Source organism: Siphateles boraxobius, unplaced genomic scaffold (assembly GCF_051911475.1).
Source record: "Siphateles boraxobius isolate OS27281-9 unplaced genomic scaffold, OSU_SipBor_1 46, whole genome shotgun sequence".
NCBI classification, from domain to species: domain Eukaryota; kingdom Metazoa; phylum Chordata; class Actinopteri; order Cypriniformes; family Leuciscidae; genus Siphateles; species Siphateles boraxobius.
The window spans coordinates 93351-111907 of NW_027509097.1; the positions used below are offsets into that span (position 1 = coordinate 93351).

The window sequence follows — 18557 nt, forward strand, 5'->3', positions numbered from 1 at the left end:
ACCGTTTAAAGAATTAATGGTAGACAGCATACATTCAGTGGTTTCAGCTGGAGCATTTGGAGGTTTATAAATATTTCCTATGATAAGAAGTTTATTTTCATGAAAAATTAATTTAACAAAGAGACCTTCAAAGTGCTGAGGATTCTCACTTGGCACTACAAGTTCTGCAGTCAAATTTGAGGATAAATATGTTAAAAGGCCCCCACCTCTTGTGCCCCTGTCTTTCCTAAATAGAACATAGTTGTCAAGTTTGATTTCATCATCAGAAATATCACTGTTTAACCAGGTTTCAGAAAGAGTAATTATATGTGGTTTATTATAAGTGAGCCAGGCTTTTAATAAATCAATTTTAGATGGCAAACTCCTAATATTCAAGTGAATTACTAGTAAACCTTTAGTATTAGAAGTCATTACTCCTGAATAATAGGATAAATGTACACATAATGCGTAAGCAAAAATGAATATAAAGCATCAACGCAGATTATAGTATAATACATTAGTAGGGTAGGTGATGAGAAGGACAATAGGAGAGCAAAACAAACAAACACACACACACACACACACACACACACACACACACACACACACACACAAAAAAAAGAATATACATAAGTGTGTACAGAGTGTACAGCTCTTACTGCAGAAGAATTTCGAACCCTCGCCAAATTATTACCCCCCTCTTGAAGTCAGTTCCTGATTGCCTAATCATAACCCTAATCATAACCCCTCCCCTAATCATAACCCCTCCCCTAATCATAACCCCTCCCCTAATCACAACCCCTCCCCTAATCATAACCCCACCCCTAATCATAACCCCTCCCCTAATCATAACACTCCCCCCTGTTCAAGTCCAACAAGGCTTTTGACAAACATGTGACAAAAAGTCCATGTGATGTGTGTGTGTGACAGTTCAAAAGCAGCTTTACTAAACAATGTGCCTTACAAAGAAAAAATATGTTCTTGTAAACAGATAAAGCAACACCTCCTTGTCCCCAAAAAGGGGGTCATGAATAGTTGTAGAACCCTGAAGTCCAGTATATTCATCTACTTATATTTATTAAAAATTCTTGACATATTAAACAGTGTAACACATCAACGACTTTGACAGCTAAACAGAAAGGGAATCCGTATCCAAGGCCGTACCATATCTTGAACATTGGGACAAATTGAGTCCCGTAGAATGGTACTTTTCTACATTAGATAGATAGATAGATAGTTTGATAGATAGTTTGATAGATAGATAGAGAGATAGATAGATAGATAGATAGATAGATAGATAGATAGATAGATAGATAGATAGATAGATAGATAGATAGATAGATAGATAGTTTGATAGATAGATAGATAGATAGATAGATAGATAGATAGATAGATAGATAGATAGATAGATAGATGGATAGATGTATGGATGGATGGATAGATGGATGGATGAGATCAATTGTTTTCAATTCAGATGACAGTTTGACGGTCTTACCGTAATACCTAGTGTATGCACAAACTGCGAAATATAGTGGCGGCTAGATTGACAGTGCATTTCGGGGGGGCGGCTGGCTTGACCTCAGTGGATACTGCGGGGACTCGCCTGTTTCACACATACTCCATGTGCAGTATGTATGCGGTGTGTGTTACGGTGGTGTGTATGTGGCGCAGGAGCAACACGCGCTATTGAGCTTTCATGGTGCATTTGCAGTGCTCAACTGATCTAGAGCTGTAACACAAACACAACATTTATTCTCTATTTTTTTATTTCAAATCACTATTTTTATTATCAGCGTCTTTTATAAAATAATATATTATACAATACAATACAATACAATTTTATTTGTAAAGCACATTTAAAACAACCGAGGTTAGCCAAAGTGCTGAACATAATTTCAGACAAATTATAAACACATAACATGAGCACAAAGCACAGTTAAACAAGTGACAAACTAAAGAATATATAAAATGCATTAATTAACTCTCAGGCTGGTTTAAAAGCCAATGAATAATAGTGAGTTTTAAGTTGTGATTTAAAAATGTCAAGGCTGGGAGCTACTCTGATACGCATAGGCAGATCATTCCAAAGTCTCGGTGCCACGACTGAAAATGCTCGATCTCCCCTATTTTTAAGTCGTGTTCTAGGAACAGATAAGAGTAGTTGGTCAGCGGACCTCAATGACCTCAAAGGAGCATGCATCTTCAGTAGATCATTTATGTAAGCTGGTGCTTGACCATGAAGAGATTTAAAAACAAACAATAAAATCTTAAACTGTATTCTGAAACAAACTGGTAGCCAATGAAGAGAGGCAAGAACAGGCATAATGTGCTCTCGTTTACGGGTTCCTGTAAGGAGTCGAGCGGCAGCATTCTGAACTATTTGCAATCTAGAGAGAGAGGCCTGGTTTACTCCTATATATAAAGCATTACAATAATCCAGGCGAGTGGTGATAAACGCATGTATAACCCTCTCCAAATTTTTGAAAGATAAAAATGGCTTCAATTTTGTAAGTAGCCTAAGTTGAAAGAAACTAGCCTTAACAACAGAGTTTATCTGTTTCTCTAGGTGTAGATCACTATCCAACTTTACACCAAGGTTCGTTACCATAGACTTGACGTAGGGCGTCAGGGGTCCCAGGTCTAATTTGGAGGTGCTAGTAGAACTGCTAGGTCTAAAAATCATAATTTCAGTTTTACTTTCATTAAAATGTAAAGCGTTTAAAGCCATCCATGCTTTAATGTCATAAAAACAATCTAACAGCCTTTTTATCGAATCCTCACCGTTACTTTTTATAGGCAGATAGATTTGTAGATCATCTGCGTACAGATGGAAACTAATATTATGCTTCTTTAAGATGGATCCTAAAGGAAGCAAGTAAAGGGAGAAGAGAATCGGTCCCAAAATAGAGCCCTGCGGTACTCCACATGTCACTGGTGCTGCTGGTGAAGTAGAGCCCCCGTATCCAACTTTAAACACTCTCTCTGAGAGATATGATCTAAACCATTTTAATACAGTACCTTTCATTCCCACGCTGTGCTCGAGACGTGAGAAAAGAATACTGTGGTCAACCGTATCAAATGCTGCTGTAAGATCTAAAAGCATCAGAATTGCGGAATCTCCAGAATCTGTTGAAATCAAAAGATCGTTAAAAACTTTTATAAGTGCAGTCTCTGTGCTATGAAGTGCTCTAAAACCAGACTGGAACACCTCAAGAATACCATGCAGATCTAAATAGGCTTGTAACTGCAGTAGGACTGCCTTCTCTAAAATTTTGGACACAAATGGAAGTTTAGAAATCGGGCGATAATTTGAAAGAACTGAAATGTCCAGATTTTGTTTTTTGATAAGGGGCTGCACCACAGCCTCTTTAAAACAAAGTGGCACATAACCAGAAGTAAGACTACTGTTTATGATTGCTTGAATGTGTGGTCCAATAGTGTTCCATACCTCTTTAAAAATACATGGTGGGATGATATCACTGGGACAGATTGAAGGTTTTAAATGTGTAACAATATCATTAAGGGCCAAGACGGAAACAGGCTCAAACTCAATGAGGACTGCAGCACACTCTATGGAAATGGAAGGATCAAAGGTTGGAGGTGAAATGCTAGCTCTAATAGTGGTAATCTTTTCCACAAAAAAGTGGAGGAATTTTTTACAGGCCAAAGTAGATTCTTCCTGCATTATATATTGGGAGGTATGAAGAACAGAATTAATTGTTCTAAAAAGAACATGAGGTTTATGGCCATTTTTATCGATAACATCAGAGAGGTATTTAGCCTTTTCAGTTTTAACAATTCTCTGATAATTACGCCAACAATCCTTTAGGATATCATAAAAAACTTGCAATTTATGTTTTTTCCATTGGCGTTCAGCTTTCCTACACTTTTGCCTAGCCGCTCGAGTTAAGTCATTAATCCATGGTTCAGAATTAGGTTTGGAGCGCCTGGGCTTTAGTGGTGCAATTTTATCAAGAATATTTATACAGGTGGATGAAAAACAGGAAATGAGCTCATCTGTACATAGGAAAGCAGATGACTCTATAGTCTCTGTAACATTACTAAATGCTTCGGAAAATTGTGCAGCAGTAGCAGGTTTAATCATCCTGCGGATACGAGGTGGAGCAGATTGCTTAACAGTATTGTTTGGAAGGGAAACATCAAATAAAATTGGTGCATGGTCAGAAAAAACAGCCTTTTGTATCTCAATATTTAAAATAGGCAAACTGCATGACAAGACAAGATCTAATGTGTGGCCATGAATCTGTGTCGGACCACTTACAAACTGTGTAAGGTTAAAAGAATCTATTAGTTTTAAAAAATCTTTAGCCAATAGATTCGTGGGACAGCATACATGAATATTGATATCTCCTATAATTAAGATCCGGTCATATTTTGGCATAATTTCAGACAATAATTCAGTAAAGTCCCTGATAAAATGCTTGTTATATTTAGGAGGTCGATAGATAAGAGCACACAGAACGGGCTGAAATTTGCCCAATTCAAACATTGTTAACTCAAAGCTCGAAAATGCTATCATTGACAACTGCCTGCAGTTGTATTTTTCCTTAAAAATAACGGCAAGACCTCCTCCTCGACCAGTAGTCCTCGGGGAGTTAAAATATGTGCAGTCCAGCGGTAGAAGTTCAGAAAAAGGGCTCGACTCACCAACATTTAACCAAGTTTCAGTCACGAATAGAAAATCCAAGTTTTGCTGGGAAAAAAACTCCTTTAAAATAAAGGTCTTATTCACCAGCGATCTAGCGTTGACCAGGGCAGCTCTGACAGGAGCAGGGGATCTGGCCATACGAGTTACATAACTCAAAGACCGAAGGTTTCCATGGTTAACACCGCCTTTCCTGGGACGAGGTGAGTGTTGGCGAGAATACTCCATGTCTGAGCCGGCAATTGGTATCAACCAGGTCCCGGTAGGATCAATAGCACGCCAGGATACATAGTAAGCCAAAGGCAAACCAAAGTGACGCCGGGCTCCACAGGCAGAATAGTCCGCTAGGTAAGCTTTCAACTTCACCAGCTGGCCGCTGCGCTTCCCACGGCGTCTCGAGCGTCCACTCCGGACAAGGGAAGCCGGATTGCGTACAAGATGAGCAGGTATGTTTAGCAAGGGGGGAGGGAGAAAAGTTTTCTGACCATCCCAGTCACACTTAGGCGACTTCTCCAAAGCGAGGCGGAAATCGATCAGCGTTTGACGATCATAAACCAGCAGAGAGTCAATACATTGCATAAACAGTGACACAAGCAATAAAATCACGAATAATTTGCTCTGCACCAGACGGCCGGCCACAAACACTGGCGCCATCTTGATTCCATATTGGAATATTGGCTAAACAAGTTTCAACATTGCAATTATATTTGTACACAGTAGTTCTACAATCTTTCACAGACGTATTCACGTTTAAACTCAATAGCTACACTTAAAAAAAACGTATTATTCAATGCATTTTACTTCTATATAGATTTTATATATTTGCTCAAGCAAGTGGCAAAACATTTAAACATGTAGGCCTTATGTTAACATCGTAAACATTTTAAAGGGGAACTTGGCAACTATTTCAACTTAAAGGGATAGTTCACCCAAAAATGAAAATTCTGTCAGATTTCATCAAAAATATCTTAATTCGTGTTCCGAAGATGAACGAAGGTCTTACGGGGTTGGAACAACATGAGGGTGAGTAAATACTGACAGAATTTTCATTTTCTTTTTTAATTTTTTTTAATAATTTTTTTTTTTTTTATTAAAAAAATAAAATATATTTTAATAACCTGGTTTAATAACCTGTTCCGGTGAAAATTATGACTTTCCCCGCTCCCCCCAGCGTTCCCAGGCGGAAAACCAACCTTGCAACATGGGGACTAACGTCCCGGTAATTTGGAGATAAGTCTCGTGAGAAGCGAGAATGAGCGAGAAACACAAACTGCTTTACGGCAATTCGACATAAACACACACGCCCGCCTCAATGTGTATGATGTATTACCCACCTCGGTAGACATACTCCACACGATAAAGTTGGCCGGCTCCGATAATAACAAATGCACATGAGCAGCGTTAGAAAGGGGGAGGAGAAATATACGCCCTACAGCTGTAGGGGGAGCTCATTGAGAAAACATGCGACAACAAAAGTGAAAATCAGCGAAGAAATGGCTAGAGTTGCCAAGTTCCCCTTTAAAGGGTAACTCAACCCCTGGTCAGAGCCATATAAGAGAGCCTGACTCCCACTGGGAATATTTGATAAAAATACCTGAGTGCACCTGAGACCCCGTCTCTAGCAAGGGCGTGGTGAGCTGGTGCCTGCTTACATCACGCAGTACCACAACATCCAATAGAAAAATTCAACTGCAGTAGCCAACGTTCAACCTGAAGAGGGCAGCACTCAGACGTTTTTACACAATATATTGTAGAATCTAATTAAATGCATGCAATGGATACGGTAAATTTCGTGAATTAATTATTTACAATAATTTATATTAAGTTTGTTTATAGGCTAGCTGCCATGTCTCTTTAAAATGTAAACGCCCACCCCACATCTAAAGAGCGCTGTGTGCATGACATCGTTGACAGGACTGCTTGATTGGCGCTGCTCCAGTGAAGCTAATTTTAGCTTTAAAAAAATAGGGAATAATAAACATCCAGTCAAACCACGAACGTTGTGCTACGTGAGCTGAACTGTGACTATCGACCAGGACGTAGCACGGCGTTCGTGGTTCGACTGGTCGAGACTGTTTTCCAAAGATGGCTCCTGCTTGTATACGCGACGTGTATCAATGTTTCTTCTCAAGTTCTCAATGCTTCGGTTTGCAGACCCTAATTATGCTTCCGTGTTAGTGTGGGGCTATTTTGAGCCTTGTTAGTGGTATTAACTAGCGATTTTTATTCGTACTTATTCGATGCCCTATACACTAGCGTTATAAGCTAATCTGTGGTTAAACTAGAAATAACGTTAAAACTGGGTATATTCGATTATCATGAAAACGCATCCCAGAGAACCAGAACACGGTACCCATGTGTTATTTAGCCCTAAGTTCATTTTTGGTCGGAATTGTCCTTCAAGTACCGGTTCAAAAACCGTTTAAGCACCGGAACCGTTTAAAAAATACAGAGTATGTACTGGTATCGGATAAAACCAAGCGGCAACATTCTAATCTGAAAAATGAAGCCTACTCGGAAGTGCAAAAAAACTGCAATACATCGAAAATCCGCTAGGGGCAGGTCCCAAAAGGGAGCAAATGTCCATAGACCCCCATGTTAAAATGTCCGTTTTCACAGTACAAGTTCATGTTTTTACAGGTTGGTCCCATGGACTTTTATTGTATTTTTCGATAGGTTCCGAATGCCTGACAACTGTGAGGGGGATGAATTTTTTTCTAACTCGTTAGTTTAGATCGTAGCTATTTAGATATAAAATGTTTGACAAATAAGGACGTGGTTAACTTTGATTGACAGCATGATTGACAGCTGATAACGGGCTGCGCCGAGTGGAATTCCTGAAATTTGACGTCTCGGCCATGATCTGACACAACACATCATACCACCTCTGTATCCTTTCTAAGGATGGCGCCGCCCATACCCCCCATTAACGGCCTCAAACCCGTTCTTCAGAAAGTCTATGGGTGACGTCACAGAGGCTTTGTCCGTATTTTTTACAGTCTATGGATAAAACCCAACCGATACCCAACCCCACTCATAACAGTCCTTTGCCCTACTGGACGTAACTATGTAAAAATCGTATGTACTGAAATCGTTAAAAAATCCCCAGCCAACACACAGACTGACAGCCTGTTTTTTCACAATTTATATGTTTAATATCTAATAAACTAGTTTAATGCATATAATCAAGTCTTTTAGAACAAACATCATCACAGTCAATCATCCTGTTGTTTTTACAGTAAATACTACATTGGCAAATAAAGCTAGAATCATTCTGTTGGATGTACACTATTCAAAAGTTCAAAAGTATCTTCTGCTCGCCTGCATTGATTTGATCCAAAATACAGTAAAAACAGTAATATTATGAAATATTATTACAATTTAAAATAATAATACAATAAAATATCATTTATTTCTGTGATTAAAGCTGAATTTTCACTATCGTTACTCCAGTCTCCATCACATGATCCTTCAGAAATCATTCTAATATGATTTGATGCTCAACAAACATTTATGATTATTATCAATGTTGAAAACAGTTGTGTACAATTTTTTTTCTACTTTGATTAATAGAAAGTTCAAAAGAACTAAATTTATCTGAAATAGAAATGTTTGTAGCATTATACACTACCTTTCAAAAGCTTGCGGTTAGTAAGAATTTATAAAAAGAAATGTTGGGAAATAAAATTAATACTTTTATTCAGTGGTTGCATTAAATTGATCAAAAAATACAGTGAAGACATTTATAAACAGATTATTATTATTCAAATAAATGCTGTTCTTTTGAACTTTCTATTGATCAAAGAATCCTGAAAAATAAACGATAGCTATAAAATAAATTTCCACACAAATATGAAGTGTTTCCAAAATTGATAATAATCATAAATGTTTGTTGATCAGCAAATCATCATATTATACTGACTTCTGAAGGATCATGTGACACTGAAGACTGGAGTGATGATGCTGAAAATTCAGCTTTGATCACAGGGATAAATTACATTTTACTATATATTCACATAGAAAACAGTCACAATATTTCAGAATATAACTGTTTTTATAATCAAATCAATGCAGCTATGAGCAGAAGAGACTTCTTTTAAAACATTGAAAAAATCGTATCGATCTCAACTTCGGAACGGTAGTGTATATTTCATTTTATTATGCATATTTATTAAAAAAGATATATTGAAACCAAAACATGGCATTGTCTAGTGTGCAGGTAAAGAGAACCTCCACATGCTTTTATGGGTGCTTTATATGTAGTGCCCTGGTATATTTGCCATATTCTGCGTCAAAAGGGGTGTATACGGGAGAATTCAGACAATGAATACGCCCGCTAAATGTGGTGTTTGGCAGGGATCTTTGGAACTTTGTTACGCGTACCTGTAAATGCCCGCAAAGGCCCGAAAACAGGAACTTGTCTGACCACATGCTGTTAGTTGATGGCTTGCTTTGTAAATGCTCATTTGTTTTGGGACTGGCAGCTCAAGATTGCCCCTAGTCCCCTGCCCCCCTCATTAGTATTCAGGAAAGGTAGGCTGATAAGTGCTTTACATTGTGTCAATCTACAACAAAGACTGTAGACCCTGAAAAGCAGTTTGTATCTAGGTGTCCTCTGCTCTTCAAGATGGCTTGCAAAAGATCGCTGGAGTTTTACGGAGAGAAGAGTAGAGATGTTACTCCTTTACGTCGGGACAATGTGGCTATTCAAACTCCGAGTCCGAACGAAAACAGACTGGTGTATATGGTAAATGCAAGTTTGAAGAGGATATTTGAAAAGCTGGAGACGATGGACAAGAGGTTGGATAAGATGGAGGCTGACATCAATGAGCTCAAAGAGGCAAAAGAGGAGCCTGCTTCAAAGAAATTAAAGAGAGCTTGGAATAATTCTGTTGCGGTAAGTTATTTTCTGACCGTCACAAACATTTGACGGTGTCCGCTTAACTTCGTGTGCTTTATTTTATTAATGTATTTGAATTGAGCCCTCATACTATGTTGGATGTTTACAGAAAGCTGTACGGAGATTGCACAATGGGGAAAACAACATACACAAATATGACCCACAGACAAGGTATATCTTTAAAACTATTGTTTCATAACAGTCCTTTCTTCTAAATTATATTTTTAATCAACCTTCTTTAATTACTGCTCCACAGTCTATCCTCCCCCCACAACCTTGAGGTCACAACCTATCTTTATAATGGCGTCTCCATGGCTGTACTGGACGTAGATCCTGCTGTTTTTAAAGGTATAAGTCACAAGAGAATGTCCCAAGGCTACAACTATTTATCTGTATAGATTAGTTAGTTATAAATAAACACATTCTCCCCCTCACTAAACTGTTAGAAGGGTTACAGGATGGCCCAAGATGAGAACAAAGACAAGATGGAGGACAGCAGGATCATTGTGCGCATGAGACAAAGAAAAAGAAGAGTAAGTGTAAATAAATATAAATCTCAGTAAAAGACTCAGCCTGGGAGAGGCTCCCATCCCAACCAATTTGATATTTTCAGTGGTTTAATTACTTTTTTCCCTCCTATTTTGCAGCTGCTGAGCAGGAGGACTGGTGTTCTCCAGACAAGAGGAAGAGGCAGCTATCTGGAAGACTACAACAGTTGACCACATGTATGAAGAGGAGGATGCTATCTTGGATGGAAAGTCAGTGTGGGTTGTTCGACCTCCAACCCGCAGTACAGTTTTGTCTGCGCTGTGTGGGGTGCTACAAAAAAGACTGGAAGCAGACCAGAAGTACTTGGGAACTCATCATGCACGAGTTGGTGCAGATCGAGTCGCGGAGGAGCCACAGAAGCTGGCCTGTGAATTATTTTAGTATTACGCATCTAAATATTATTCTATAGTATAATTTGAATATTCTGTTGTTTTTTTATATATAGTATTATTTATATTATAAAGTATTATTTTATAGATTGTATTATATATAATTCTATATAGTTTTCTATATATATACTGCATTTATATATTCTATACAATTCCATATTGTTATCTATTTATAAATTGTATTATTTATATATTGTACTATTTCTATATTCTAAAGTATTTGTATATTATATTGTTTTCTATATATTATACACAGACCTTATATATTATATGGGGTTATATATTGTATGACTAATAGTAAAGTGTATTCTGTGCTAATGTATTTTTATTTATAGAATTTTGTATGTGTTTATATATATGTCATGTGCCCAGTGTCATTTACAAATAATAAAAATAACAAACTCAACTTCGTCTATCTGATTGTCTTGACATTATAACCATGCACACCAATGATAATAAATATTAATAATGAGTAATAATAAACCCAAATGAGGCCATAAACTGGACCAATAGTGTGGGGGTTTAGAGGAGGGACAAAGCATTGAGCAGCCAATCCTATGTAAGACCTCTGACCAATTGAAGGAGGCCAGTGCCTTGTGTGCCAAAGGTGTGAAATGCTAATATTCCCTTGCATTGACCCCGACCGGGGGATTATTCACCATGGTAATTGATGGCCCTTAGTGGCTCCCTGCTGTGCCCCAAACTTGGTACATATCCAGGAGTATTCGGGATTGTGTGACGGGACAGCAAACTCCCGTACACACACGTTTATTTGTGGAGTACACAGGAGTACTCAGGAGTTTTACATGCCCGATTACAGCTCTTTTCACGCAGTGTAACTTTTGGGTCTGCTGCTTTGTCACCCTTTAAATCCAGTATTAAGTAATTTAAAAAAAAGAATAGTAGTTTATCTCTCTCTGTCATATAACATTGGACTGAAAATGTATGTGTGTGTGTGTGTATATATATATATATATATAGGCTAGGCTATATTTTTTTTTTCTTTATCAGCAGTTTTTAATAAATAGTATGCATATTATGATCAAATACATTGTATATTTTGTACAAATTGTATATTACTAACCAACTAAACAACCCCCAATTTTTTTTGTTTTATGGTGGGGACCCCCCATAAGACTTGATTTAATTCGAGCACTGGATGTCTAACGCATTCTCATCCTTTGGCGTCATATGTGACGCCATATGACAAAACGGCGAAATACTACGCACATGGCACCCTTTATCGTAAATATAACACGCACTGTGATGGGTAGGTTTAGGTGTGGGGTAGGGTCTGCGTCTCATATTCACGCTAAAGGATGCAAGTCAACTTTATGACGCCTTGGGTTCGCGTGTTATATTCACGCTAAAGGGTGCCATGTGCGTAGTAGGCCTATGTCTGTCTGCACTGCATACGCACCGCATCTGGAATGCATTGACTGACCGCTTCCACGAGCAGTGTGAGAGCTCTACTGTTAACATGTTTCAGCCCACCATGGGTACTGAAGAAAAAAAACGCACTGCAAACGGAATATGTGTGAAATAGGCGAGAGTTCCTTACTAAATTCTACTGCGCACCTGGTTAAACAGTTTTATTCAGTGCTGAGGTATGCAGGATCGCGAATCCTCTCATTAACAAAGTAGACACTATGTAAGTAAGAGATTTATTGTACATTGTCGGCAGTTTAATTGATGATAACGGAACTTTGTGAGATGGCGATGTAAGAATAAAGCGTCAGTGTTTTAGTGATTGTAAAGGGACTTGGCTCATTTTCGAGGCTACAGCCTATAAAGTAGGCTACATCAAATAAAACTATTATTTTTAATGCTGCTAGAGGACCGACGGCCATGATGCAAAGTTTTGGATGTGACTGACATAAATTCTGGGTTCATTTTGCGTGGGACAGAGGTATGGTCTGCCTGGGCAGACTAATAGATTATTAGAAAAGATATTTTCTAAGCTATATATATATATATTTAAAATTATTTTCCTATTATTGGTTAACGTGGTGTCTTGTAAATAATCTTAAATGTCTCACTGTACACTATGGTGGAGCCGTGCTTATCCTTCATATGGCAAGCCGTTTTAGCTTAAAATGTTCTACATCTGCACTTTAGAGTAAACTCAGTGATTTGATTCTGGAACGGGGCCTGCTCTTTTATATACTAATCCATAAACAGACACAGGAAAATCTTCAATGTGCACGCTGGTTTTGTATTATGTGATTTACACATTTTTTTCTAATTTCAAAATGTTTTTTAATAGCCTACTAAACTGTGTGTGTGTGTGTGTGTGTGTGTGTGTGTGTGTGTGACATCAGAGTTCTTTTTGAGGTCAGCCAGTGTAGACAATGCAATAGAAATTATTTTATAATGTATAATAACGTTCAATTGCTGTTTTGGCTCTGTAGATTCAGCTGCAATATTTCCACAAGTGGATTTTTTTCATAGTGTTCTCTGTGTTTTATTTTTAATAATTCTTGTGGTTTTGTGGTTGTATTCTGCACGCACACGTCCCTTCAACCTCTCAAAATTAATGTATGATTCATTATGTAAGGGCCATTGAATTATTAGAAAATAATGTGTGCCTGTTACATGTTGGGTGTGCGTTATTCAGTTTATCTGCTTCAAAAACTGTGCCATTATTACCTAACTAGTGAGAAATATCCAGCCCTCTGATATAAAGAAAAATGAAATTGTCATTGTCAATAACCCACATGTCATTTCAAACTACTTTAAATCACAATATACATTGTATGGCTACATGTTCAAATGATGGCAGAATTTTTGTTTCCTAACAAAACCTTTAATCTAAACATCTATTTATTGATTTAATCCTGATAAATTCTGACATTCTGCCGAGCTTTCAGTAAACCATCTCTAATTTAATCTCTAGCAATTTCTTATTAGTCCTAGTTGTTTAAGTTTTACTCTTAATACAAATGTATTTTTTTTTATCTATTGCAGAATCAAAACCATGAATGGTGTAAATGCAGTTCAACTGTTCATTCTGGTTTGGACTTTTACTGCTGTCTGTCAAGCTGATGGTAAGAGAATAAACTTTCCCCTAGAAAGAGTGTGTGAGAATTTTGAGGAGGGACTAAATCTAAGATCATGAAGAAAAAAGTCAAAATTGATTAGATATAAAAAAACAAGTGGCTCTTTTTGCAAGTGTATCCAGGTCAGTCCAATTGTTTATGGCTCTGAGTATTACATCCTTCCAGGGATTCAAATTCAGATTCACTATTTGAAGTGAATCATTTTGAACAATAGAGGGAAATCCATTAGAGCCAAGATACAGGAACCGGATCTTGTGTTTCTCAACTGACTCTATCTGATGTACATGATTAAAAGAAACAGTCGGGATGGTTTGTGCACAGACTGTTGTTGTGCAGATATTGCTATTGAATATAAAAGCTATAATTCATAATAAACAATAAAATATGTCACCATCCCATTACCAGATATTAAATCCTGTTCAAACTCTAATGTACAAAAACACATGATGCAGTCGTTTTATTTATGAATATGTTCTCTAATGAAAGAGTCAATGTTTATGTGTTACAACTCTTCTTTGGCTCTCACCCGTCTAGGGATTTTTGGAAGGGGAACACAAGACCAGTTCAGACATAGGCTACGTCTCTATTGAACACTGAATGAGTTGAGAAAACAGGAGAGACACAACCAAAAATAGAATAAGTAGTAATTTAATAAGGATAAAGTAATTTATATTCCATGTGAACAAGGCAAAAAGGAATAAAGGGAAAACAGGATTTGTGCCAAACAAACGAAAATAACATAAGCAAAACGAATCTAACTAAACCATTTCAATCTAAACCTAAACAAAAACAAAAGATCAAAGAAAAAGTCTTCAACGTCCGAGACGTCGTAAATAAACTATACTGACTAATGAAAACAAAAATACAGGGGGTGGCACAAATCCCTAACCTAATGAATATAGACAAAAGAAACAACTAAGTGTGCAAAATGTATGTCACGTGACAATCTTACCTATTCCCTTCCTCCTTCCCGCTTAACCCAGCTTTGCAAAGCTGTTTTAACAGACTCAGAGCTCACGAATGAGAAGTTTCAGGGAACACTCAGAACAAAAGGCAAGCGTAACATGACAGACAAAACAAAAATTTAACAGAACTAAAATCAACCGAAGAGAAAACAAAACATCTCAAAGCAAAACCAAAAATCTCTCTCTCTTCCTGGCGGTAACAGGTATCTTAAATAGGGCTTGTCCAGGTGTCAAGCATCCCGCTAATGAAGATCCCGCCTCCCACCAACTCAACTCGTTATAGATGACTGACAAGAGGAACAGCCAATCATCTACGACCTGCGAAAGGGAAAGTGAGAGGGAGAGAAAGAGCGAAAAGAGCAAAAAAAAAAAAAAAACCACACAAAAACAATATAAACGTCCCTCAGGACGTAACAATATGATTCACATGGACAAAGACACATGATGTCCGGTTGTGTTTAAAACACAAAAAAACTATTTAAAGATATATATAACTTTTTTTTACGATTGTTCGATTGCTGTATTAGCCTATATGATATACTCTGTTATTTTTCAGGTGACATCAGTGTAAGCTGTGCTGATGTGACTGGAACTGTGAGTGAAGAAATAACTTTCACCTGCAGCGTCTCTCTGAAGAAGTCTGAATACTGCATTATTATGTATAAGTTTCAATATCCTGAGAAATATAGTGACTCTGAAATCTGTAGAGAAGATTTTCCTCTGGACTGTGAAAAGAGAAACAACTTCACATGCAGATTCAGTTCAACTACAGTAATGACGGGACAATTCAGATTCTTTATCCAAACAAACTGTAGCAGGACACAAACTGCATTCACTGTGAACATAACAGGTACCGTATGTAATACTGTTGTTTATTATTCAATAAATGTTTGCAACTCTTCATTTATTTTCAATCTACTAACAGTGGTTTATAATCTGTTAACAGAGAGCAGTAAACCTGTCACTGAGAATCCTGGTAAGAAAGGTATTCATTTTATTGTTGATTTTTGAGCTCCATGTTACTTATGAATCACAGAAAACTGCTCTATAGTCCCTTTTCAGCATATTTATCATTTTAAAAGTCATAGTTTCCAATTTGTGAAATCTATAGATATTTCAATCCATGTGATTTTAAAGATGTTTAGATTTGGTCTGTGAGTCTGTCAAAAAATCAGCTTGATCAGATTTTCATGTTTGCAACTCTACATTTATTTACTAAAATCTGTTAACAGAGACCAGTACACCTGTAACTGTCACTGAGAATCCTGCTAAGAACGGTATACATTTTTTTATTGATTTTTGAGCTCCATGTTACTTGTGGATCACAGAAAACTGCTCTATTGTCCTTTTTCAGCATATTTATCATTTTAAAAGTCATAGTTTCCAATTTGTGAAATCTCTAGATATTTCAATCCATGTGATTTTAGAGATGTTACGATTTGGTCTGTGAGTCTGTCAAGAAATCAGTTTGATCAGAATCTCATGTTTGCAACTCCACATTTATTTTCAATCTACTAAAAGTGGTTTATAATCTGTTAACAGAGAGCAGAAAACAGGATCCTGGTAAGAACGGTATACATTCTATAATTGATTTCTGAGCTCCATGTTACTTATGGATCACAGAAAACTGCTCTATAGTCCCTTTTCAGCATATTTATCATTTTAAAAGTCATAGTTTCCAATTTGTGAAATCTCTGTAGATATTTTAATCCATGTGATTTTAGAGATGTTTAGATTCTTCTGTGAGTCTGTCAAGAAATCAGTTTGATCAGATTCTCATCAGCAGAAATGTTTTGTGAAGTCTGATGTTTGATAGGCTGATGTTGACTTTGTGATATAAACAATTATTGAAACTGTCACTGTGATTGTAGTTGTGGGCTGTTTCACCACCATCATCATCATCATCATCATAATGACAATCATTTACAAAATGAAACTACACTACAGAATACCTTGTGTATTGCAAAAGAAGATTCTTCCGGGCCACAGACATGATGATGACAACAGCAACCGTCCAGAAAATGAGATCTGACTCAGCAGAAAGCATTGAGTTTTGTTTGACTTTAAATGTGAAGATCATGAAAGACAAAAGCTTTATAGAAACTCCATAAACTATATCTGTACATACATTACTATCTGTTATACCTCACACTACTGAACTATATAACTAGTGTGTGTGTGTGTCTGTGTATATTGTTACATAGTGCTCATATTGCCTAAATATAGCCTACCATGATTTGATTTGATTTGTCCTTGAGAGGAAATTTGTTTCCACCATCAATGCGTATGATACAGAAACACACATAACATACTGAAAAACATAACATATAACATCTACAAAACAAAACAAAAACAAAAAGAGAGCATACCTGACGTATCACTGATTCCCTATGTATTTAGGGCTCGTATGGATACAGGAATAAAACTCTTACTGAACTTGGCTTTCCTACACATCGGTAACCTATACCTACGGCCAGAAGGCAGGAGAATAAAATATTTATACAGAGGGTGTTCTGGGTCATTTAAGATTTTTTGTGCCTTGCGCAACGTTAGTGTCGAAACGCTCTCCGATAGATTAGGGGTAGGGATACCAATAATTTTACTTGCAAATTTAGTTATCTTTAAAAATTTGTTCTTATTAGTAACTGTAAGCATATAAAAAAAACAAATGGCCCCATACGTAAGGGCTGGCTCAATAATACTGCGATACAGAATCAGAAGAAGTCGTGGCTGAACAGACAAATGCCTAAGTTTACGAATAGCTGTCAGTCTTTGTTGACAGCGTTTGTAAACTCCTAGAGTGTGCTGATTAAAATTGAGATTTCGGTCCAAAATAATGCCAAGATATTTGAAATGATCTACTCTTTCAACTATCTCTCCATCAATGAAAATTAACAGAAATTTACTATTAACTACATTAGTGGCCCAAGACATAAAAAATATGCTCCATCATCACTGTAAATCCAGAATAAGCTTCATTAAGCCAACAGTGCCCATACCTATCACACACACACAACTGAGGTATGATTTATACTGAATTGATGTATGCTGTAAATGCAATACACATTTTAATAATATATTTTGTCAAGTCTGGTTACTTTATAGATTTTATTTTTTAACAACATATTAAAGACAATGTGCGGATGCTGAAATGGAAGAACCGCAGTGGTTCTTTGTAGTTCCAGAAAAGGTTCTTATATAACACTAAGAAAATGGGTCTTTAAACAACTTTTCACAAAACGGTTCTTCAGGGAACCAAAAATGGTTCTTCTGTGTCATCGACTTTCATTATTTGACATTCATTATTTTTATTACATTGCTTAATGTGTACACAGGCTTGACTTCATTAAACATAAGGTGCCAGGAAGAACCAACAAAGTTTTTTCACAACCATTTTGGTTCTTCCTGGCACCTTTATTTTTAATGAAGTCAAGCCTGTGTACACATTAAGCAATGTAATAAAAATAATGAATGTCAATTTTGTATTTGTTAAATCATATCAAAGTGTTTTTTTACATTTAATATTCTGTACCTGCAATTTTCTAATGCTGGAAACAATGTGGTTTTGTACAGGATTCTTTTGAAAAATGGAATGAATAAATACACCTGTGATACTCTCAAAACATGAATATCTGGAAACTTTTTTTTTCTCATCACATACAGTATACCAGAACAAACTAAAGTGGGTAAAGGGTATAGCAGCACACAGATTATCTGAATTTATGACAATAGATATTCGTAGATTTTAGAAGAGATTTGCAGAATGATTTCAGTTTTAGTATAAGCCAAAGCCTAATGATTTTACTAAGTTTAGATCAACCTTGAGATTCGTTTTCTGAAATATGAGCAATGAATTATTTATGAATTTGGCAGTTTTCATCCAAAACACCAAACAATAAAGGTTTACATTTGATCAGTTCATGCATTCTCTGAGAATCGAACCCATGACCTTATCTAAACTTTACCGCCATATTACTTAATAAATTTACCTTTATTACTACCATATACTCTTCTGTTTGAGTGACATATTTACTGTTCTGAGAAAGAAAA

General features: G+C 36.8%; 2 protein-coding genes across 2 annotated transcripts in view; both read left to right on the forward strand.

The window, feature by feature from the left end:
- LOC143709682 (uncharacterized) overlaps window positions 1-18557 on the forward strand; it is a 66296-nt gene that overhangs the window by 13729 nt on the left and 34010 nt on the right. The gene's annotated exons all lie outside the window — the stretch shown is intronic.
- LOC143709686 (uncharacterized) lies at window positions 11941-18130 on the forward strand. Its single transcript, XM_077200287.1, has 5 exons — window positions 11941-12090; window positions 13451-13530; window positions 15064-15357; window positions 15454-15483; window positions 15740-18130. Exons 1-5 carry the CDS (start codon window positions 12017-12019, stop codon window positions 15808-15810), a joined length of 549 nt encoding a protein of 182 aa, XP_077056402.1. The 5' UTR covers window positions 11941-12016; the 3' UTR covers window positions 15811-18130.

Excerpts from the sequence above, each read along its gene's own strand:
- LOC143709686 (XM_077200287.1), top strand. The coding sequence starts at position 12,017 with ATGTGTGAAATAGGCGAGAGTTCCTTACTAAATTCTACTGCGCACCTG. Across the intron at positions 13,531-15,063 it reads TGCTGTCTGTCAAGCTGATG|GTGACATCAGTGTAAGCTGT; the intron begins GTAAGAGAATAA and ends GTTATTTTTCAG. Across the intron at positions 15,484-15,739 it reads ACCTGTCACTGAGAATCCTG|AGACCAGTACACCTGTAACT; the intron begins GTAAGAAAGGTA and ends ATCTGTTAACAG.